This window comes from Cervus canadensis, chromosome 13, assembly GCF_019320065.1.
Source record: "Cervus canadensis isolate Bull #8, Minnesota chromosome 13, ASM1932006v1, whole genome shotgun sequence".
NCBI lineage: Eukaryota > Metazoa > Chordata > Mammalia > Artiodactyla > Cervidae > Cervus > Cervus canadensis.
In genome coordinates, this window is record NC_057398.1 from 58640959 (window position 1) to 58665736 (window position 24778).

General features: G+C 39.3%; 1 protein-coding gene across 10 annotated transcripts in view; it reads left to right on the forward strand.

Moving 5' to 3' along the window:
* ESRRG (estrogen related receptor gamma) overlaps positions 1-24778 on the forward strand; it is a 674161-nt gene that overhangs the window by 606799 nt on the left and 42584 nt on the right. For all 10 annotated transcript variants that reach the window (XM_043485932.1, XM_043485924.1, XM_043485925.1 and 7 more), the window contains one exon: positions 2193-2354. In XM_043485932.1, the coding sequence (XP_043341867.1) occupies positions 2193-2354 (162 nt within the window). The remainder of the gene's footprint in view (positions 1-2192; positions 2355-24778) is intronic.

Sequence of the window (24778 nt, forward strand, 5' to 3'; positions counted from 1 at the left end):
AGAGAAATGAGCACCAGCCCATTCGTAAGTCCACAGGGTAGAGAAACATCTATGGTTTTCAGCACAAACCTGGGAAATGGGGAGGAGGCTTGTCAAGTACCTTGAAGGAGATTACAGCAATTTCAGTGAGCTCCACTGGTGTGAGATAAAAGAGGACTCCTAATAAATCATTACTCATTATCTTAAGGCCTCTGTGTTAATTTTCCTTAGTCCATCCAATTAGTGTGTTTTGGTAACAAACATTTATAAAACTTAATTTTCAGATCCTGTCAGATAAGTGTCAAGACACTGGGCACCGGCATTGCTGAGGAAGTGGCTGGGGGAGATTTCTGGAGCCTGACTGATTGTCTGTGTTCTACAAAAGCCCAAGAATGAAAATTGGGTTCTATTGATTCTAATTAGGGAAACATTAAATAAGCTTCACCTCGAAACAGTGCTGCCAGCTATTCCATTTTCTGAATGATAGGAATTTCTAAGCCTCCACCAGGTTTTTCTGGCCCCTCTGGTCAACTATCCATTGACTTGGCTAAAAACAGGTGACATTTTCCCGGTACTAAAAAAAACTCGAATCACTGTTTCCTTCAGTTACATTTTTGGACCCTTTATTATTGCATTTCCTTCTAGTCCTGAGAATCTAGTAGTTGCTGACAGGTTTTGTTGCAATGTCAGAGCAATGAAAGCAGAAACTTTTCCAAGCATAACTAAAAAACAGGATGTTGTTTCTGTAGCATATACGAGAAACAAATGCCATTCTCTGCAGATCCTGCAAATTAAAAAAAAAAAAAGAATATCTATTTGATCTTAATTTTTTTCTACAAAATGTGATATTTGGGAATATTTCCTCCCAAATCTGTACTTTTAATTTGATAGTAATTGAATATTACTGCCAGGGAATATTGATGTTTATAATTTGAAATAAAAAAAATTCATGTGGCAGTCATAGTAATAAAAATTTAAACTATATCAGAAAAATTACAGCTTGGATAAGAATTCTTGTTGTTAAAGGAGACAAAAAGAAAGCTTTGTTTTCAATTCTAAGGTATATGAAGTCTTTTCATTTTGAGTTTAAAAAGTTAAAAATTTAGAGGAAAAGGCAAACAGTGAACAGAGAAGACTCTTTGGCTTGACTCAGAAGATCCCATTTAAGACCTTAGTTTTCTAAATTAATAAGATGTAGAATATTGAAATATCTGGGTTTATTCTTACCTATTTGTATCTCCTCACTTAGAAGAAAGTATCAAATCTAAAACTACGTGTAAAAATTGGAAATAGGGCCAACAAGAAAATTCATTCTGTTAGCAAGGCTTTATAACCCCTTCCATAAACTCTCACATGGCCCTAAGCGATAAAACACATTTGATGTGATGCTTTCCATTTGTCTCTAGTGTTTACTTTATGAAGGATTTTAAAAACATATATCACAAATTTCAGACAGATAAATCTGAACCAGAGTGAACTAAAGACAACAGATGAAAAAAGAGGACTGAAGAATTAGACGCTCAGAAGAGAAAACACTGTCACATTTAAGTTAAGGAGTGTTTTTCTGGAAACTGACTCTATTTGGAAGATGGGCTGGGTGTGTGGAGAGGGAGACAGGAAAGATATTCCTGTCAGGAAAGATATCTCCTGGCATCCCACAGAGATAGAGTTATACAGTCAGTAATTCACCCAGGCAGAAGGGCTCTGACCTTTGCTCTTTTTTAAAGGATTTAGGACAATTAATGACTTTCATGCCCATTAGGTCTACGGGCACTAGATCTTTGCCTCCCACATTGCCTTCTACATTTCAGCGGTTTACATAGAGTTTTATTTTAAAACTGCTGTATACTATTTAATCTACTTCCCCAAATCCCACTTAAGAATCAAAGAGTAAACCCAGAAAGCGTCTAACTCCTCTTATCTGTTTGCTATAAAAAATTTCATTACAGGACAGATGCTTCATTCCAGCAAAGGCAGGTAAAGCCAAGGAGAAGCAGAGAACTATCACAACTGCAGCGGCTTATTTCGTGCTATGGGTTTTCCGAAACACCTTAATATACATATGTTGAACCATAAATGGAATATTTGGGGTTGATTATAGGCTATTCGAGGCTTTGTTTTTTTTTTCCTTTCAAAACACCACCTAGTTTAGCATGTGTGAAAGAGAAATGATGCTTCTAGTGATCCTGGAGTGCTCTGGTCTGATCCTGCAGATAACAAGATTGTCTCACATTTGTTGGTGGCTGAACCGGAGAAGATCTATGCCATGCCTGACCCTACCGTCCCCGACAGTGACATCAAAGCCCTCACTACACTGTGTGACTTGGCCGATCGAGAGCTGGTGGTTATCATTGGATGGGCGAAGCATATTCCAGGTACCTTTTCTGAAATGAAAAAGAAAATTTTGCAATTAATCCCCTAGGGTGTATATGTTGATTTAGGCCAATTCACAGTTTTCTCATTAGGAGTTAAAAAAAATTTTTTTTTAATTTATATATTTTAAAATTTATATATTATTTGTTTTGGCCACCCGGCAAGGCATACAGAATCTTAGCTGTCCAACTAGGGATTGAACTCACATCCTCAGCAGTGAAAGCTCACAGTCCTAACCACTGGCCTTCCAGGGAAATCCTGTTCATTAGGATTTTTTTTAAACCTTTACATTTGTCTTTGTCATACTTAATTTAGAGCTTTCCTATCCTAATAGAATCATAAATCTTTTTATGGTTATACCATCTTGAATGCTTGTTCATTATTTTTTCACACCTGAAGGTACTATTATTGCCAACCTCAGATAAATAGAATGTAACTTGTTAAAATATTTTTTACTCCTTTTAAAGTCTGTTTTAGCCTAAGAAAATACTTTGGCTTTTTCTCTTCACTTTAAAAAATGGTTTTTATCAAGAGTAGTCTAGATCCCGTTTTTCCTTTTAAAAATCACTCATTTTGTCATTTGTAGTAGCAATCTATACTGAATTGCTTTTCATAGTTGCTTATTGCTTTGGTTTACAATGAGATATTTACCATGATTTTATACATAAATTACAAAAATAAATGTTAAACTAACATAAATTTTCTGTTCTGTTAACTTAAGAGTAGTATTTTAAAATATCCAGTGACTTTTCTTTCCAGACCGTCTCATCCTTAGATCAGTGAACATATTACCTGATCACAAGGTTTAAGAATTTTAGTTGTCTACTTGAATTATTGTCTGTTTGAACTCTGATCTTCAAATAGTTTACACACAAATTTTTGGACGATGAGCCATGTTTCTTTGGTAGAGTGAACTTATTTCTGTCTCCTTAAACTAGTTTGTCTTTATGCTTTGAATGCTACAGTAATTTCTTTAATCAAATTGATGGAAGTCCCTTTCCCAGCCCACACTGAAACCAATTTATTGGTCATGATACGCCAGCTATGTTGCTAACAGTCGTAACGAACTGTCAGGCGATATCGCAGTGAAGCTAATTTGAAGTCATTAGGTGTGCAGCGTTCAGGCGACAATTTGTTACAGTGCTTGGGAACACAGCTGACATTTCTGAATGGCTTTGTTCGCTGCAGTTCTAGATGAGGCCAAGCAAATTGTAAACTAATTTAAACATCACTCTGTATTATACCAGCTACTTTGTCTTACACTGTTTGTTAATAAAGCACCCCAAATTAGGTCAAAACTAGTTAAATAGGTGAGCTGGAGTGTGGTCTGTAGCAGATACCTCCACAAGGGTCACTACATCTAAAAGAAAGATGAGAATTTGATCGTGTGGATGGTTGGTTTGCGTTTGGATTATGATCACAGCTGACAGATTTTCAGGAAAAGCAAAAAAAGAAAGAATAGAATATCCTAAAAGATGGTAAGACATTGGGAATGGTAGCAGGGGACAAAGCTGGAATTTGCCTAAACAATTATATGAAAGCTTATTTGAAAGAAAGTGTTAATAAAGGGATTTAGAAAGAAACACAACTAAGATTTGTTGAAGAGTCCACATATACTTTTTAAAATAACCAATATATAGTATATCATTTATATTTACATATGCTGTTACTGCTGCTAAGTCACTTCACCTGTGTCCGACTCTTGGCAACCCCATGGACTGTAGCCCACCAGGCTCCTCTGTCCATGGGACTCTCCAGGCAAGAATACTGGAGTGGGTTGCCATTTCCTCCCCCAGCATTTATATATGCACACACATATATTGTCACAAATTTACAATAGCATTATTCTAAACCAGGGTTTCTCAGTCTTGACACAATTGTTGTTTGGAACCAGGTAGCCCTTTGTTGTGGGGGCTGTCCTGTTCCTTGTAGGGAATTTAGCAACATCCTCGGTCTCTACCCTCTCCCATCCTCTGGTACCGTTGAGTTATGACAAACAAAAATGTCTTCAGACATTGCCAGATGTCCTCTTGAGGGGGCAAAATCACCCGCTTCTTCCCCAGTTGAGAACCATTGTTCTAACCCAGGAATCAGACATTATTATCCATAATTCAAAGATAGGGAGATCTGGGGCAGAAGGAGGTATTAATAAAAGCACTTCCACAGGTTCACAAATGTGTCCAGAGCCTTCAAAGCCCATATTCATCATTGCTTCCTGGAGTAGAATCTGTGTATTTTAGTTCCTCAGTTGATCACCTTGGAGAGAATAAGTTCAAAATAATAGCGATAATGTTACCATTATTCATAGCAACAGCATCAAAGACTATGTCACTGTGACTCCACACCGCCCATTCTTTCAGAGAATTTTGCCCCAGTTCTCCTCGAATTCAGAAATTTTACTAAGCCCGTATTTTGAAACTGTGCAGACATTCCATAAAGACGACCAAGAAGTCAACAATGCCTGCTGATGCTCTCCGGTCAGGATAAGTCAGTGATAAATTTGTGGGTCCAGTTGTGTATCTAAGTAGAAATGTCAGCTTACAGAGGAACTTGTCACAGTAAAGGGGCTCTGGTGACTTCTGTGAAGACAGTAACTTTAAATAACTATGAGTAACAGCATTTCCAGTGGTGGAAACAATTGCTGTCCGATTATGTGTTCAGTCTTAAGCGGAGGCTTAGAATCGGTGGGGGCTGACGTGAGTCTCTCTGCCCAGCAAATGCCAGAGGAGGTTGCTGTGCGCGGATGATTCACAGCTCTGGTTTTCGTGATACCCGGAGGGCGTTTTAAATGATTGCAAGGAGTCTCTTGGCTTTCCAGAGAGGGATTAGCAAACCACGCATTCGCTGAAATGCTAACAGTGAGCGTGCCAGGCAGTGTTCTGAGGTGGAAGAGAAAGATGCTGTGATTCGAGCTAGCTGCGCTATGTGCATCCCGGGTTCGGGCTGCCTGGGCCCGGCGGCAGCGTGCCATGTAGGGTGGGAGGGTAACGCCTAAGAGATTATAAAGATGGAGGTCCCATTTCTGCCTCGATAAAAGTAAAAATGTGTTTCTGATACCATGACCTAGTCCTGATCACTGGGGTCAGGGCTGGAATTAAAGCCAAACCAGAACTGAAATTTCACTTCAAAACTGTTATGCTTTTAATGCTTATGTGAAAATTAAGTGAAATCTTTTTTAAAAAAAATATACTAACATCCAAGCCTTTGCTCTCTGTATGCTGCTCTCAGATTGTGGAATCACACACACATGTAGACCCACACGCTTTTTCAAAATCAAGTTTAGCATCTCAGATAACATCATAGCCTTTCTGCACTGCTGGGAAAGTATTTTCATATACTTCTTTTGCTCCGTAAAAAAGTGACAAATTCAACAAAAGCAAATATTGAAGAAAAATACATAGGGAGTGGGTTTCTTTTTTTTTTTTTAAATCAGTAAATAGAATTAGTTGACTTACTTTAATAAATCACATAAATGGAAAGTGTGTTGTTCTGAAACATGACCATACTTTATCTCTAGAAGCAAAAAGATCACAAGGGCTTTAGAAAATGCTTGACTTTAGTTGAAGGAGCATAAGGGCACCAGAACAGATGATGGTGCCCTAATAGCCCTTTTTAAGAATGACAGGGCCCCGCCATTAGCATCCTTTTATATCCTTGGAAATTGCTCAGGCCTCGCTTTTCTGGTTCCTATCTGCCTGACTCTTTTTTATTTCTCTTTCAATTTCGTCCGCGCTCGGATAAGCGCATGCTAACACAATATGATTGAGCTGTAAAATGGAACGCTGTCGCGTCTAATCTCTTTTATGTAGATACGGAGGTCTTGCACACTCCACTTCATTCTCTCTCCATTGTTGGCCTTTTTTAGAATGGGCTGCCAAGTAATGGAGGCTCCGTCAAATATTAGAGCTAGGTTTCACACGGTGTGATAAGACGATTATCAGCCCAGCAGTCAGATCTGTTATTGTTCTTTGGGCTTGATTAAAATATTATTTTGTACTGTAACTTTGTTAGCGGAATGCAGAATGTGCTTCGTCAGATGGTGCTTAAAAAAGCATCACCCATATTAGCTGACCTATATAAGTGGCTTAAATATATTTATGGATCTTGCCAGATGGATTACTTTAAAAGAAGAGAAAGGTATTTGAACAATTAAGTGAATTGAATGAATGTATGTTAGAAGGGTTTTTTTTGGTCCCTTTATCAAGTATGGCAAATTGTCAGGTGGGCTTGTTTAATTTTAACATGACAGGTTAAACAATTACTTGCTAAAGAAGGAGGACTCTGTTTAAGTTTGGGGCCTCTTAGTCACATTTTTAAAATAGTGTCTATATAATGGCATTAAACAGGAAAGGAAAAAACCTGGAATTTTTCTTCATACCAAACGAAGGCAGGAAATATTAAGCCTGAGAAGCAAACCACACTAGGAAGGTATGTGATAGAACACTCTTTACATGTAGTTGTTTATTCATGAAGAAACAGAAATTAACATAGAAACCAGTATTCTCCATTTACTCTGAAACCTTTTTTACAAAGACATTTATTTACTTAGGAAAATGTGTTAAAATTGTTCATTGAGTGTTTTTTTTAATAGTTTTCTCAATAAAAGTATTGAGAGTTTTCTGTAAATGAAAGAAATCTCTAAAGAAAATAAACGAACTGTTTCTACACTAAGATATGTCTTGTGAGAGAATACACAAGAGCATTTTGAACATTTATGGTCAATGATACTTTTTAAAGAAATGTTTACTGTCCTGGTGCATTTTATGTAAAGACAAATTTTTAAATTATATCACCCCCCAGACAAAGTTGTGAAGGTTTTGTTTTTCAAATGCCCATTATTTATCTTAAACTGCTTAGCACCACCTCATGCTTTTGATATGTGAAAAAGTACATAGCATTGTGATGGAAATAATTACTGTATGCTCATGTTTCCATCTGTAACAACAGTATGTTTCATGTATATGTGTATATGATCATGGTTTCATACGCAAGAAATGGCATAGTTGACTAAGAGAGTTATGTTATATATTGTTGCTGTTTTAGTCATTAAGTCATGTCTGACTCTTTTGTGACCCCATAGACCATAAAGATGCTCACAGAGACCTCTCCCCACCATTCAGTGCCTTTGTTTGTGACCAAATGCACCCTCCAGGCTCCTCTGTCCATGGGATTTCCCAGGCAAAAGCTGGAGTGGGTTGCCGTTTTCTTCTCCAGGGGATCTTCCTGACCCAGGGATCAAACCTGAGTCTCCTGCATTGGCAGGTGGGTTGTTTACCACTGAGGCACCTGGGAGTTGTGTTGTGTGTCGGTCGTTCAGTCGTCTCTTACTCTTTGTGACCCTGTGGGCTATAGCCCGCCAGGCTCCTCCGTCCATGGGATTTTCCAGGTAAGAGTACTGGAGTGGGTTGCCATTTTCTTTTCCAGGGGATCTTCCTGATCCAGAGATCGAAGCCGGGTCTCCTGCATTGCAAGCAGACTCTTTACCATCTGAGCCACCAGGGAATCCCCTATGTTATATATAAAAAGGACCTAATATGCTGTTTTGGATCTATATCATTGGCACTTGAAAAATATATTATTGATTAAAAATATTCATAGCATGAAACTGTTAATTGGCTCTGAGGCTCCACCCTCCACCCCATTCTATAACTGAATTTGCATGTAGTTGTGATTTCTACTTTGCTATGAGTGAATTAAAGTGATTACAGCTCTTTTCTTAGGGTTAATATTTCTTATATGCATGTAACAGTGATTTCAAAACTATAAAGTCATTGAGTCTTTTAGTTAAGTGGAAAAATTTTAAATTGAAGATCCACTGTTCTGGCACTTAATAAGACTATTTAAATTATAGCTAAATTCAATTATCAGATAATCAGAAGTTATATTTAATGCACCTGGTACTTGTATACCTGTGTACCTGTAGTTGTGGTTTATAAAAGGTAGAATAATGCTGAAAGTAAAATCAGAAAACCTGAGCTGTATATAGTTGAGTACTATTTTGTAAGTTGTATAACTGGTCCAACCATTAGTTATTTTGTGAAAATCAAATGAGGAGAAGAATACACATGCAAATTACATACATATGCATAATTAATTTGCACATTATAAAGCATGATCTAAACGTAAAATATTCAGTGTTCATTTTATTATCTAAGAGACTGCACATAGATTGTCATTTTATTGTAATTAAAGGCAAGTGATCCAAAAACTTAGTATTCATAAGAGCTATTTCAAAAAATATTCAGGGCAAACATTCATTATAGTAGAAAGGGAGGGAAAGGTTATTTAACCGAGAGGATCATTGTATGGATATTGTCATCATTCTATCCTAGGTGAGCAGGACCATTAGCTTCTAAATAATCTAGTTTGTCCTCCTCAGCCAAACCTAAAATAACTGTGTTTATCAGTTCCTGAAGCCACAATTGTGATAAGGAGACAGGAACAAGTTGAAAACTGTTGTGAATAAAATAATCTGCAAAGTCCCCTAGAGATTTGTTCATTTTCTGCAGCTCCCCTTGCTATATCGGAGAAAGACCAACAAAGAAGTTTTGAGGTTTCCCAGACAGAGACTCAGTTCCTGAGACACACCTCAAATGTTGTTAAAGATGCTCACAGAGACCTCTCCTCCACGTTCAGTGCCTTTTGTTTGTGACCGAATGTACAGTGCAGTGACCATGCTTAATTGCCTATGCTCACATGACCTCTATTCCAGCATTATTTCTGCTGCATTACTAGGTGTCCCCCAAAGAGATTTGCATTTCCACTCATAGTCATGCCACCATATACCTCTGATCAAAGAAGGATCATAATTTCATAGCAATCATGAATACAGTTTAAGCATTTTGAGTGTCTGCTATGGACTTAGTATTAATCTAGGTACTGTGAGGGTTATTAAAGACACAAGTGACCTGATCTCTACCCTGAATCATGGATCTGTGTCTACAGAAATTTCTGTGTATACACGTGTTCACTGAAATGTGGTCATCTTTTTTCTTGTGAGGTTAAGCTTTCAAAGGTCTTCCCTGATGGCTCAGATGTTAAAGCATCTGCCTGCAGTGCAGGAGATACGGGTTCAATCCCTGGATCAGAAAGATCCCCTGGAGAAGGGAATGGCAACCCACTCCAGTATTCTTGCCTGGAGAATTCCATGGACAGAGGAGCCTGGCGGACTGTAGTCCTTGGGGTCACAAAGATTTGGATGTGACTGAGTGACTAAAGTACGCAGATAAGCTTTCAGCACAAAAATAACTAATATCTATATAGTTTATTATTATTTACAAAGCATGTGCACAAACTTTTATTTGATGTCTACAACAGTTTGGCAGTTTAATTCTTTTTTAAATTATTTATCTTTAATTGGAGGATAATTACTTTACAATATTATGTTAGTTTCTGCCATATATCAACATGAATCAGACATAGATATACATGTGTCCCCTCCCTTTTGAACCTCCCTCCCACATCCCATCTCATCCCATCCCACCCCTCTAGGTTGTCACAGAACACCGAATTTGAGCTCCCTGCATCATACAGCAAATTCCCACTGGCTATCTAATTTTACATATCATAATGTAATTCCTATTACCTTCACTTTATAGATGAGCAAACTCTTGAGTCAGGAGGTTTGATTCACACTGTTAGTACTGTTACTAGAACCCATAGACTATTTAGCTTAAATCACTTTTTACCAGTAGCTTCATTAGGCCTTTCACACCCCTCTTCATCTACTTTCCCATACTTTTTTTTTTTTTTTTTTTTGTCATTTGTTCCAGATTATCTACCTGCCTTTCATAGCAAGTTTAGGCAAATGTAACCTGTTTGCCCTATCTTTAAATTTTGTCTGTTAATTTATAAAATGAAAAGAAAATGAAAATGATTGAAGAGGGAATGTATGACACACTTTTAAAATCAGTAAAAATCAAGGTGTTTGATATAAAGGTGTGTCCTTTATATCCCTGATCACAAATTTTAATGAAACAAAGTGATCCCTGAGTAGCTACTCAGCGGAATAGTTGGAAAAGTTTTTAAGTGATTGGTTGCTAGAATGAAGGCTCTCCCTCCTTGACTCTGTTCAGATTCACTAGCTTGAAGATTTCTTTAGGCATCACATCCTAAAATATGGTATCATTTTCAGGCAAGTAATTGTAATTGTGAAGCTCTTCTGAATGATAAGGTGACAGGATGAGTCCTGTCCTTCATTTTATTGTGCATCAGAAGCCTGAGGGTTATCAAAATATTGACATCCGATAGACCTGACCCAACTCATTTCTATTCTGGAATTCTGTTTGTTTATAAAGCTGTTGCTTCTGACTTTTAGGTTCTTCTCAAGGCTGCTTGAAGAGTTCTAGAGAAAAAGACTTTTGTGTCTCGTGAAAAAATTGTGGCATGGCAGCTAGTGTAGTGAGCATAACCCATATATGCTTAAAGGCGTTATTAGAATCTTTCTCCACCTCTAAAAGAAGAATTGAAGGGAGAAGTCTGAACACCATGCCGATGTGTTTTTGCTTCTCCCTCTGCTCCTCTGTGACCCCTCTCCCCATCCCTAATCCCACCTCCCTCCTGGGGGCTGGTCACACATTTTCCCCTGCGTCCCCCTTGGTCTGCCTCAGCCAATCTCCAAATGAATGCATGTCTATAGTGGCCTTGGCTTTGGCACTCTGGATATATTGATTAATAGTTGCCCTAAGCTCCTTTTAGCAAATCAAATTTTCACTTTTAGCAAGGATTTCGCCTCTGATTTATTCAGCAAAGTGAAATGCACTAAATTGACTTTGACATTCAGGGAAAATGGCTGAAAAACAAAGAGCAGAGAAAAGAGATATAAATTGTGAGGCAGCTGGAGACTTCAAGCATCAGAGAAACAGTTTTCTGTGGAATGCCGAGTAATTTGAAAGCACTTTTTTAAACTCACAGAGAAGAGGTTTCTTAAAAAAAAAAAAAAAAATTAACTGCTGAGTTTTCTTTTTGAAAGAGGGTGTATGTATTACTCAGCTAAACTCAGAATTTCTGGTACAGTGTGTTATATTTAGTAGATAAAAATAGCTATGTAATCCAAGATTGCCTATACCTAATGAGTTTATGAAAGCTAGGACACAGCCTAATTACTTTGGAAGAAGGAATAGTCAAATTATCCACATAAAGTGGAATCGTTAATTTGAAAGTGTGAATGTTATATAGTAGTGTGTGTGTGTGTGTGTGTGTGTGTGTGCATGCACACCAGAGGTGGGGGTAAGGAATGGAGCTTTTGCATCACCCTGAAATTCCAATACCTTGGCCACCTCATGTGAAAAACTGAGTCATGTGAAAAGACCCTAATGTTGGGAAAGATTGAAGGCGGGAGGAGAAGGGGACAACAGAGGATGAGGTGGTTGCATGGCATCACTGACTCAATGGATATGCATTTCAGTAAGCTTTGGGAGTTGGTGATGGACAGGGAAGCCTGGCATGCTGCAGTCCATGGGGTCGCAAAGAGTCAGACAGGACTGAGCGACTGAACTGAACTGAACTGAACTGAACTGAAAGAGAATTAAAAATAATTTTGGTTCACAAGCCACAGAAAAGCCAGGTAACTGTGGTCTTCTGTTTATCTTTTTCCCAAGAGTGCCCACCTTGGCTGTGTTTTTTAAGTGACTAAGTCAGCCTGCTTCCTTGTTAGACCAAGCTCTGGTGAGTAAGTGAGCATCAGGATCAAGATACAAAGTGTGGTTTTGATGTGTAAAAGGAAATGATGTTGATGTGGGTGAAGCAAAGAGGGCTAAACTGAACTTGCTGCGGCTATTTGGGGAAGAATGAAAGGTGTAAGGAGTATCAAGGTGTATTCTTTCCTTTGGCCTCCACGGGACATGCCAGATCTCAGTTCCTGATTGGAGTGGAACCCACGCCCCTTGCAGTGGAAGTGTGGAGTCTTAACTACTGGACCACCAGGGAAGTCCCAGGAGTACTTTTGATGTTGTGATCTCCTAGACTGTTGGATAGCCTTTGCTGAGGGGTTATCAGAGAGGTGGGACAAGAAGGGGGAGTGGGAATCTGCAGCTAGTATTTGCTGTTCATTTACCTTTTCCTCTTCCAGATGAATCTTCCTTATTAACCAAAGTCAGGGTCCACACGGTCAAAGCACTGTCCTCCCTTTAACTATACTTTTTCATTGTTCTCTTTTCTCTAATTTTCAACCCATGTATGTCCAAAGTGGAACTTTCTGGATGTCTCAGTTGCAAAGAATCTGCCCCCCGTTGCAGGAGCCACAGGGGACATGGGTTTGATTCCCTAAGTCGGAAAGATTCCCAGGAGAAGGAAATGGCAACCCACTCTAGTATTCTTGCCTAGGAGATCCCATGGACAGAGGAGCCTATATTGGTGAAGCCTATAGTTGGTGGGCTACAGTCCATGGGGTCACAGAGTTGGACACGCCTGAGCAACTGAGTGCATGCATGCACACACGCATGTACGAAGTCACCCACGCTACCCCTATCAGTGGTGTTTTATCAGTCAGATGATAACAAACATGGCTGTAAGCTTATGATTTCCCTAAAATTAAGCTGAAAAGTGAAAATGTTAGTCACTCAGTCGTATCTGACTCTTTGCAGCCCTATGGACTGTAGCCAGCCAAGCTCCTCTGTCCATGGAATTCTCAAGGCAAGAATACTGGAATGGGTAGTTATTCCTTTCTTCCTGACCTATGGCTCCCTCCCAAATTCAGGCCACTTTTCAGCCATCATAAATGACTCTTTATTACAAGAATCCAACCAAAAGAATGTGTTTAACCAGCCAAAATCACTTTGAAAGTGAAAGTTGCTCAGTCATGTCCAACTCTTTGCAACCCCATGGACTATACAGTCCATGGAATTCTCCAGGCCAGAATACTGGAGTGGGTAGCCGTTCCCTTCTCCAGGGGATCTTCCCAGCCTAGGGACTGAACCCAGGTGTTCTGCATTGCAGGCAGATTCTTTACCAGCTGAGCCACCAAGAAAGTCCCAAAATCACTTTAATTGACCAAATTTTGTAATAAGTTTATGGTATACGATAAACAGACATTGTATGTCCATTTGTTTGTAAACACCTTAATATTTCTCTTAAGAAGAAAAATGTTCTGTTTTGCCAGGAAAAAAAAATGGCTATGGTTTTCTCTGAAACAATCAACCACTTTTATTTTTGTCAGGTTATATATTTTTTTCCCTCCAGCAAGAATCAGGAATGATGTACAAAGTGTACAAGCCCCAAGTCAAAGGGGTATTCAGCATTCATTTTATACTTGGATCTCTTAATGTGCAGTTCAGTGTTATCATTATATAACTTAAAGGTACTAATGCATTGTAATTTAGTTGAAGAGAAAAATATAATGGATAAATACCACCTCTTGTTAATTCTAAGCACTAGAGTCAATGCAACTTAGTTCATCCCGCAATTTTATGTGTCTCCATTAATCACATAACTTTGCTTCCAATAAGAAAATTATATTTCTGTTGCCTGAATGGGCAATTAAGTCCTCACTGCATATAGTTAGTATTACAAAATCAAGAAGGGGAAAGGACCAGCTTCTTCCACTGGATTCAGATTAAGCCAGTGGATGACTGGGCATCCAGGTCAGCAGCATGGCCTGTATGAATTGAGAGAGGCATCGGAGCCCAATTAAGCACCGTACCTCAGGGGTGTCTCTGAAGAGTAGCCCCCTCCTCCCTGTACGAAGGGGGCTTCACACCTGCTTAACCTACATTAGGGAAGGATTAATTACCTGACGTGTGGGGCCCCCGCCGCCAGTCAGCATGTTTGAGGCAGGACACATGGTGGCCGGGGCTGAGGAGGGAGCAAGGGAGAAGGAGCCGCTGGGGGCTCATGGAAGGACTGACTCCTCCTGATGTGGTCAGCACTTTAGGGGGAAAAATAGTCCAGCTGTACTTATTCTTGTGATTTTAAAAACTTTTTTTATTTTGCATTGGGGTATAGCCAGTTAATCTGAAGAAGGGAATGGCAACCCACTCCAGTATTCTTGCCTGAAGAATCCCACGGACAGAGAAGCCTGGCGGGCTACAGTTCATGGGATCACAAAGAGTCGGACGCGGCTGAGTGACTAACGCACACAACATAGCCAGTTAACAATGTTGTGATAGTTTCAGGTGAACAATGAAGGGACTCAGTCAAACACATACAGGTATCCATTCTCCCCCAAACTCCCCTCCCAACCAGAGTGCCTTCTGGTCATTTTCTGTGTCATGGCAGAACCCAGTGGCAGGGTGCCCGCAATGCAGATTTATAAATGTGAGAGAGAAATACCTTCCCAAAGGTCCTTTCAACTGTGCACGTTAGTCAGATTAACCTTTTGTGGAAAAACACGAAATCTGTACTCAAACATTTCAGATTTATATCTGTGAACAGCTATGATGCTGAAGCAAAGTGCTGTATGATAGACTTTTCCAAAGTTTAAAAAGGTGTGCTTGCTTATTCAGAAAAATGCCTAGAGGAAGTTTTGTGACACTCTTTAAAAAAAAAAAAAGGAATAATATCAAAGAGAGATCTCTTTAAAAATTTGTTCTTGGTTGGTAGAATTGGCATAAACCTTAGAGATCATTTGCTAGAACTTTCCATCTTAAGAGGAAATACTGTATTGCGATGGGCAGTTTGGAGTTAGATATAAAGTATCTGTATCTGCTACCTGCAAGGAACTTTTTGCTTATGTATAAGATGGGGATGATAATGATATAGCAACCAACTTTATAGGTTGCTAGGGCAAATCAATGCATTAATGTATTATAAAGTGCCCAATCCAATATCTTAATTGTTAAGTGTTCAGTAAATGTTAAATGCCTTTACTTGCACATTCACTTACAGATAAACATGTTTATGACCAGGAAAACTGAATGACTTACCCAAGGTCACAAGCTACTCAGGACATAGTTGAGACTAAAACTCAGTCTTTTAACTCCCAGTTGAACACTGTTGATATTTACCATTGTCACCACCAGTTTTTTGGAAAAGAGAATATAAACACTCTTATGCATGATATTAAATATTAGCAAGTTATCCTCAATGTTTTTTCTAATCTATATATATAGCACATTATATATAACCAGGAGTTTCCCTGGTGGGTCAAATGGTAAAGAATCTGCCTGCAGTGCAGGAGACACAAGTTTGATTCCTGGGTCGGGAAGATCCCCTGGAGAAGGGAATGGCTACCCACTCCAGTATTCTTGCCTGGAGAATCCACATGGACAGAGGAGCCTGGCGAGCTGCAGTCCATGGGGTCGCAGAGTCAGACATGACTGAATGACTAACACACACACACATATATAAGCATACATGTATTTACATGGACAACATAGACTCGGAAGATAGACCAGTAATGCAAATATTATAGAGAAGTTATTTCTGTGTATTTTTTAAACTGTGGACCCTGCATTATAAACAATAAGTGCATGTTTCTTTTGTTATTCTTTGATATAGCCTGGATATAATATCTGGATATATCAGATCATAATCTGAAGGATCATCAATCTAAAGGTTTAGCTTAGAATCTTTCTGTTTCACGCAGGGGTATATAGTAGAGAGAAATCATTGCTGAAGCTTGAGGTTGGTAAACATGGCCAACAGCTTAAGGTGACCAAGCATTTCTCAATGGAAGTTCTTGAGGCAGAGCTAAGGGTCTGGATAACATCAGGATAAAATAACATGAATACACAAGGTGCACCTTACTTATAGACCATCCCTGAGTATACTTGCTATGCAAACACTGATGCTATCTTTGAAAACAATGTCTCTTGCAGATGAGTTTATAACGTTTGATTAAAATAAGCTTGTAGATAATCCATAGATTCTAATTAGCCTAGTCAGTGATCCAACCCATTATTCCCAGTGAGGATTTTAGATTTTAACATCTCTGTGTGTGCCATGTATGTTTAATTCAGATTTCCAAGACAACTTTATATAGTTACTATAGAATTATTTATTATTTAATTTGAATCTGACCATGCTGTGTTCTTGTGGTTTAATAAATTTCCTATGGGCTGAGGATGGGTTGATGTGGTTATCTCTGAAACATCAACTATGATAGTTTTGGAGATCTGAATATGATAATAAGTTCGATAAATTCAATTTGACTTATTTGCACACTTTGTAATATTCAACACCCCAGCAAAAATACTTTTTGTAATATATTTTTGTAGCAACCTAATGCCTATTCACTCATGCACTGAACAAAAATGTATATTGAAAGCCTACTCTATGGTAGCCCTTATACTAAAGTTCTGTTCTAGGGAGACTGTCTCTGGCATTAGTAAATGACTATGAGGCATAGTTGATTTTATCAAAACTTTTTGAATTTTCATCTTAAGAATATTTGCTTTGCAACTCACTGAGGATGATGGTTTTTATTCTTCTGTCCTGCATGTACTCAAGAGGCTTGAAGAAAGGCTTTGAGAATGATCGAAGTCAGGTGTCAGCCGCATCTCCTGGTCCTTATTTCAGTTTCCCCACTCTGTAGCACCCCTTCCTGTATTCTGGATATCAGTGATCTTCTAGGGTCTCAGCTGAGGGTCAGTGACTGCCTGACAGGGCTTCTATGCTGTTTTCAAACCACGTGTGTGTGGTGGTTCTAAACCCACTTGGATGGTTACGTGGTTAAACTCTCTCAGAAACAGTCTCTTTATGAATAGAGGCCTGCTTTACTGCATGAGGGAAGATGACAGTGTTTTCCACTCGAAGAAAAGCTTCTTCATTTACTTTGAAGAGGTAGAAGAATTTGGGCATAGAGAGCTGATGAGCGCTTTTCTCCAGATTGTTCAGGTCGTGTGGCATCTCCTGCTGTTAACTTTTGTTCTCGCCTGCAGCAGCACAGTTCAAGGGTGTGGGTTCCATGCTGCATCCATACTTGGCTTGTTATCCTCTTATCAAGCTCTTAGCATCCCTTTGTTTATTTGAGGCGACAGGAAGACTGTGTAAAGGCTGCTTAGTCAGGGATATCAGCCTTGTTGGCAGGGGAGTGATTGCCAGTTGAAAAACAAGGCATTATTGCTCATTTTTTCCCTCTTATTAGTTTGATTACATTTGCAAATCAAATCAATCCATCAGACATGATCAGGCCTCGTCCGCATTTTAAGGAATAGTAATCTCCGTCTAATAAGATGCAAATGTGTCACATCGGTAAGTAACCAATAAATCATCGTCTTGTCTTTGGCAATCATTAAATATCAGAACCAACAGTCAATTTTTAGTATTTTCAATTTGCGATATGCCGCTGGAATATAAAGATAGATGGACGTAATTACACAAACCAAACACTATTTCAGTTCATTCCAGACAGCAAATTTAGTGGAAGGTATAACTGGCTTGTCATCACACTACATTATTCCTAGCGGTTCATGCAAAGTTCACAGACAAGCTTCAAATGGACATTGCTTTTTTTCAACTTCTAACAACGTCCGTACAATGGCAAGCAAACTTTGATGTAAGGACTTGCACTGACTTCCGCACGGCTGTTGCACTCAGATGCCAGCATGACAGGAAACATATGCTCTCTGCTATCAGACACTGATGGCCGTGCCAGCTCCAATCTTCTCGATTTTTGATTTTTAAAAAAATGAACCCACAAATGTAAAAATAAAGGAAAACAGAAAACAACCAGGAACTCTTCAGATGACTTACACCATCTCTTTGAAGAGTTTCCCTCGGGGGGAAAAAGTGAACAAAAACTTTATTTTTCTTAATTTCACGTTTTTAGAACCTCTCTGTTTGGGCAAGGTATTCTTTTCACCTAAGCCATTCTTTGTGAAGATGTGTGTCTTTGCAGCGCCCTGATAAGAGTGTTGATTTGGGGGCACCGTAGAGAAATGCTGGTTATTTATATGTGCTGTGTTGTGCTAAGTCACTTCAGTCTTGTCTGACTCTTTGCAACCCTATGTCCATGGGATTCTCCAGGCAAGAATACTGGAGTGGGTTGCCATGCCCTCCTCCAAGGGATCTTCTCGACCCAGGTATTGAACCTGTATCTCCTGTGTCTCCTGCGTTGGCAGGTGGATTCTTTACCACTAGCATCACCTGGGAAGCCTGATTTCATATATATACTCACACACACATACACACACACACACACACACACACACATATATATATATACATCATGTTATAATTCACAGTATAGCAAATGAAATTGTTTGGATGGAGTATCTGATCTGAATGTCTTTTCCCTAATTATACTTGCATAGCAGCTCAGTACCTTCAGATGAGCTGTGACAGTTCCCCATTCATTCATTCATAGAAATTGTCTTCTCCTACATAGAGGATCCCTCCATCCCTCTCGATCCCTCTTGGCTCTGTTTATCCCAATGCAGGCAATGGTCCTACATTTCCCTCCTTTCCCAATATTTTTCTCTTGTCTAAATCTCTTTTTATGAGTGCTCATATAAAAAGCTCCTTTAAATCATTGATCTTGCAGAATTTAAAACTTTCAGCACTTCCTCTTTGGTTTGTGTTTGTCATTAACCTCATCCAGTTACTGACATTGCTTCGATTCTTTCTCTTCTCTGCAGAAGTCATTTGCCTTCTCAGTGGAAGTTGCTAAATAAGATATGAAAAACATATCTGCATGACCTTGGTTCACCTGCTGCTTATTTTGGTGACATTTTCAATCATCAGTGACTGATTCCAGTTTATCTTGGCAGATTTGTCATAGACTTTATAATTGAAACTTAGAGCTTAAGACTTGGCAAGGCCAACCCTTTGGCCTACTAGACCCCCTTATTTGCTAGGAGAAGAGCCAACTCTTTGGAATATTATTTATTTATTTTGACCAGGCTGTGTGGCATGTGGGATCCTAGTTCCCAGACCAGGGATCAAACCCTTCCCCCCAGCAGTGGAAGCATAGAGTCTTACTCACTGAACTACCACAGAAGACCCCGGAATATTATTTAATAAGCTCTCTTATTTAAAAAGTCAACAAAATTGAATTTTGTCTGTGTGACATGTTTATTGTAAAAATGTTGAGTACCTTTATGCTAATCACTCTGCTTGGTGGTGGAATACACAAGTAAACAGCAGAGATGATCACACAGTTGTCAAAAGTTGGATCTGTTGAAGGTCACAAATAAACAAAGAGGCAATTATAGCATGGTGTTCTGAGTGCATTGATGGAGCAGCATGGCATTCCAGGGATACACCGTGGTGGCAGCTCTAACACTGGGAATCAGGGAAGGCTCCTAGAAGCCTTGAAGCCTTCTTGTATAGAAATCTAGAGAAGATACATGTTTATGGAGGTATCGAGAAGTTTGAGATAAGCATTAGCTTCCTTGTGTTAGTAAAACCAATAGAGTGGGGACTTGCTGGCAGTCCAGTGGCTAAGACTGTGCTCCACTGCAGGGAACACAGGTTCCATCCCTGGTCGGGGAACTAATCTCACATGTTGTGAGATTTAGTTTTGGCAGTGCTGCCAAAAATAAATGAATAAATAAAATAAAAATGAAAGGTTTGAATGAAAAGCAACCAATAGAGTAGGTTAAACAGGCTCATTTTTAGTACTTTGTCCCATTCGTTAGCAGGACTGGAGAACATCATTCACTGACCAACGAAGAACATTCTTTCAAATTATAAGAAATTATAGGAGCTGGATTAAACTCTGATCATAGACAGGCTAGGATCTTTCAACTTTAGACAAGGAAAACATGCAGTAGCTTGAGGTGTAGCAGTCAGGACAATGTTTTGAATCAGCAAAATCAAATTTCTTAACTGTCTCACGTATATGCCTGCCGGATGCACTCTCGATGGCCATATACATCTGAGCAAAATGGACCATCAGTTGATGAAAACCATTTTATGCTGCTTCTGCAACCTTCCTATCTCCATATTCTTTCAAAGTTAGTTGCTTTCTAGCATCCCTCTTCCTTTCTGCAAAACTGTTCTGTAAAAAATTTTTAAAACACAGCTCTGCTCTTCCCAGCTGGTTGTTTAGCCAGCCAGCCCATGCAGCGCCAGGAACCCCGTACATGTGCGTGTGTGCTTAATCGCTCAGTCAGGTCTGACTCTGCGACCTCATGGACTTCCCTATCCATGGGATTCCTCAGGCAAGAATATTGGAGTGGGTAACCATTCCCTTCTCTAGGGGATCTTCCAGACCCAGGGATCAAACCCGGGTCTCCTGCCTTTGAGGAGAATTCTTCACTGTCTGAGCCACCAAGGAAGCCACAAGGAACCCCATACAGGACAGCAATTGCCAAGAACCCCTTCTGAGCTACAGCTGAGGAAAGCCGTGCAGCTCATGGCTTCTTTGTACCAGAACCTTATGCTCTCTCTAACCGATTTACATACCACCATGGTATGTTTAATTTGCTTTTTCATCAAATCAATAATGGGTCTAATTGAAAAAATTGGCAGTGCTACGTGCAGCCTAAGCTCTGATCTCAGTGTTTGCCGGCTAACGGCAACGCTGCGGAGCTCTGCGTCAGACACCTGTGTTATTGGTGTGCTCCCTCTCCTAATGCGTACAAAAACAAACATTAATACAGGTGGAGCATCTGCACCAATTGATCACTATGCTATGAGAATTAATCACCTGGCTTTCAGCTTGAAGAATAAAATTTACATCTCTAATGTATGAAATGTATTAACACGCACGCTTGCACCATCGACTTCGGCTGATATCAGCAGCCAAGCACGCACAGCCCGGCTCAGGTGTGTTCCCCTGGACCTTTGGACCCGCAGGTGCAAATTCAGGGCCAGGTTTTAAACACTTAGTAGGTGTTTTTGAAATTTAGATTTGAGACTTTTGGGTGAATAATGATTGGAAATGATTGGGCAAGTAGGACTCCATCTAGTGGATTGATGCTTTGCACTCTGGAAATGTGCCTTCACAAACAGTATGATGACCCTTTTCAGGTTGAGATTTTATTTTCTTATCCCAATCTTGAATGAATCTCGGCAACATCACGGTCATGGAGCTACATTCACTGGGCACTTACTAGGTGTCAGGCTAATTGTTTTGTATGAATTACCTCTGTTACTCTTCAAAGAAGCCCTGTAACTAAGTGTCACCTCTGATGCTATTTATTGAAACATAGGTCATTTACAACATTGCGTTAGTTTCAGATGTACAGCATAGTGACTCAGCACTTGTACAGATTATATTCCATTATGTCTTCGTGAAGTCGCTCCGTCGTGTCCGACTCTTTGCGACCCCATGGACTGTAGCCTACCAGGCTCCTCCATCCATGGAATTTTCCAGGCAAGAGTACTGGAGTGGGTTGCCATTTCCTTCTCCAGGAGGTGTTCCCGACCCAGGGATCGAACCCAGGTCTCCCGCACTGCAGGCAGACGCTTTACCGTCTGAGCTACCATAGGTTATTATAAGATAGTGGGTATAGTTCCCTGTGCTACACAGTAAATCTTTGTTGCTTACCTCTTTTACGTATAGTAGTTTGTATATGTTAATCCTGTACCCCCAGTTTGTTCCAGCCCCCCATCCCCTTGGGTAGCCACTAGTTTGTTTTCCTATGACTCTATTTCTGTTTTGCATATAGATTCACTTATATAATTTTGCAGATTCCACATATAAGTGATATCATATATTTGTCTTTATTTCACTAAGCATAATATTCTCTTGTTCCATCTGTGTTGTTGCAAATACCAGTATTTCACTTTTAATGGCTGAGTAATATTCCATTTTATATATATCTATCCCCTTGTCAATTGGACACCATCTTATAATTGAGAAAATTGAAATTTAGAGAGGCCAACTTGGCCTGAGATTCTGAAGCTAGTAAAATAGAGACAATGAGATTGCAATTCAGGTTTATTGCATTCAAAATCCCTGATTTTTGCCTACTATGCTAACACAAATTATAAACTTAATTCTTTTTAAAAAAAAAAAATTCCAAACTGATTTTTTTGTTTAGCACAGTGGGACCTCAGAAACTTCTGCTGGCAAAACAGATTTCATTGGTGCATCCCAATAATGTTGGTCTGATAGTTATGGAACTGGCTACATAATTGATGAGGTTCAGTGCAAAGGGAAATGCAGAACCCATGGTGGTTTAAAAATTATTAAGGATTTCGCAGTGGCAACAGCAGAGGATTCAACCTCGTGCCGCTCCCTACACAGGGCAGCTAGCCATGAAGCAGGCCTAGTGTTCCTTTGAGAGATGCAAATTTTGCTTGGGGACAAGTTTGGCAAATAGAGGAGCCTCTCTTATTCAAGTCTCTGATTGGTTAGGGCTGGGAAAATGCTACATGGGCCGAGAAAACTTATTTTTGTTACCATGATTCTCAACTTCTGGTAGCTCATTTAGGGAGGAAAAGATGTTTTCTCATCATCTTTAACCAGTGGTCCCCACCCAGGGAGAATTTTGCCTCACAGGGGATATTTGGCAGTGACTAGAGACCTTTGGGGAGAAGGCAATGGCACCCCACTCCAGTACTCTTGCCTGGAAAATCCCATGGACGGAGGAGCCTGGTAGACTGCAGTCCATGGTGTCGCTAAGAGTTGGACACGACTGAGCGACTTCACTTTTGATTTTCACTTTCATGCATTGGAGAAGGAAATGGCAACCCACTCCAGTGTTCTTGCCTGGAGAATCCCAGGGATGGGGGAGCCTGGTGGGCTGTGGTCTATGGGGTCACAGAGTCGGACACGACTGAAGTGACTTAGCAGCAGCAGCAGTAGCAGCAGAGACACTTTGTCACAATTAGGGAAACAACAGAGAAGGAGGAACATCTAGTGGAGAGAGGCCAGGAATGCTGTTTCACCTTCTATAGTTCACAGATCAGCCGCCCACCCCTTGCTCCTCAGTGAAGAATTTGGCACCCAAAGATGTCAGTAGTTTTGGGGTTGAAAAATCTATTGTAAGCCATCATACTCATAAGGTTTTTGAGTTTAGTGTTCAGTTTTGCATATCTTTTAAATGGATACATAAATAAATATGGTAGCTTTATTACCAAAGAGAAGGCTTCACTTCCCAAGAAGCCACGTTTATCCACAAGATCAATAAAGATTTATTGGACAGCCAAGGTGCATTTGCACTGGCATTTTTGTGGCCAAGCCATAATTTTATCTTCGGTGTTCAAAAAAATAAAACAGAAAGGTTCGTGATCTCTGAAAAGTGATCATGACACATTTGAGTTAAGAGCTTTCTTGGAAATTTCATTGGAGATATTTATTATGTGGCTAATTACATATTCACATGTAATGATGAGAAAGGGGCCATTATAGCACATTCCAGTAAGCAATATGCATCTTAACAAATATATAAATATGTATTTATTCATTGAACAGAAATGTTTTCAGAGTTATTTGGATGTAAATAATGTTTATAAATTTTTATAAAAATTTATAAATCTTCAGTGATAAATGTTCTAAGCATGCAGTTAAATGCTTTGTGTATTTGAAGACATTTGAATTTTTGACAGATATCTTTTATATGAACTTATACAGATAACTTTAGAATAACACTAAAGATGTTAATATTAACCTGGACATTCTTAAAATTGCTGAGTTGGGGTGGCTATGTCATAAGCTTGTCAATGAGTTGTGTAAAGTCTACATAAAGCTGCTATATGTAAATGTATTGCTTTATTGCATAAACACTTTGGCAGTTACTCTTAAAAATTCATGAGGCTATATAATTCAACTCTTACTGACATTTTTTAATTCTTAAACTGTTTTTCTAATCATTTAAGAGGAAAAACAATGAACCATAATAACCATCTTTTTACACAGAAATTTCTATATAAGTAAACTTTATATCACTATCTTTCAACTCAGTTTCTCTCCTTCTAGGGATATTGTGTCAAATTTTGAACAGCCCAATTCCCTATAGCATAACTGAAAACAAACATAAAAAAATGTTCTGGATAATATCCGAAACTGTTGTCATTGTAAAGTCCCTCAGCCCCTCATTCATAGACTAGTCAATTGTTTCTGTGAACCATTCTAAATACCTTAGCTTTTCTTCTCAAACATAGCAAATTTTAGGAGGGATAATGCCAAAAGGAATCTGAATGGCAATAGAAAGCAAGAGTCTGCAGGTAAAAATATAAAATGCAAATCAAGTCCTAAGAAGCCCAGCACTGGAGGCTGAGTAACACGGGTTTGGGCAGCCTTGCATCCTTCAGCTACCTCTAAGGGTAACTCAGGGCAGCTTGGATCTCCTGATGGGTCCTGGCGTGCTGATCCTGGTCATCAGGAAAATTAAAGATGTATTCAGTAGACTTACTTTAAGAAGACTGAGAAATATGTAATTATTTTAAAGAAATCCACCAAAGATGACTAAAATCTTTTTAAAAAGTGCTTGGAAGTTTTTGAGATTCACCTAGGTGAGATGAGTCTGAACTATTGTGACTGTTAGTGAAACAGTAACAATGAAAATGATCATCATTTGCATAGTGAGGCTCAGCTTACAAAGTGAATCCAAATAAATCTGATGTTCATCTGCATTTATTACATACAGCATTCCTG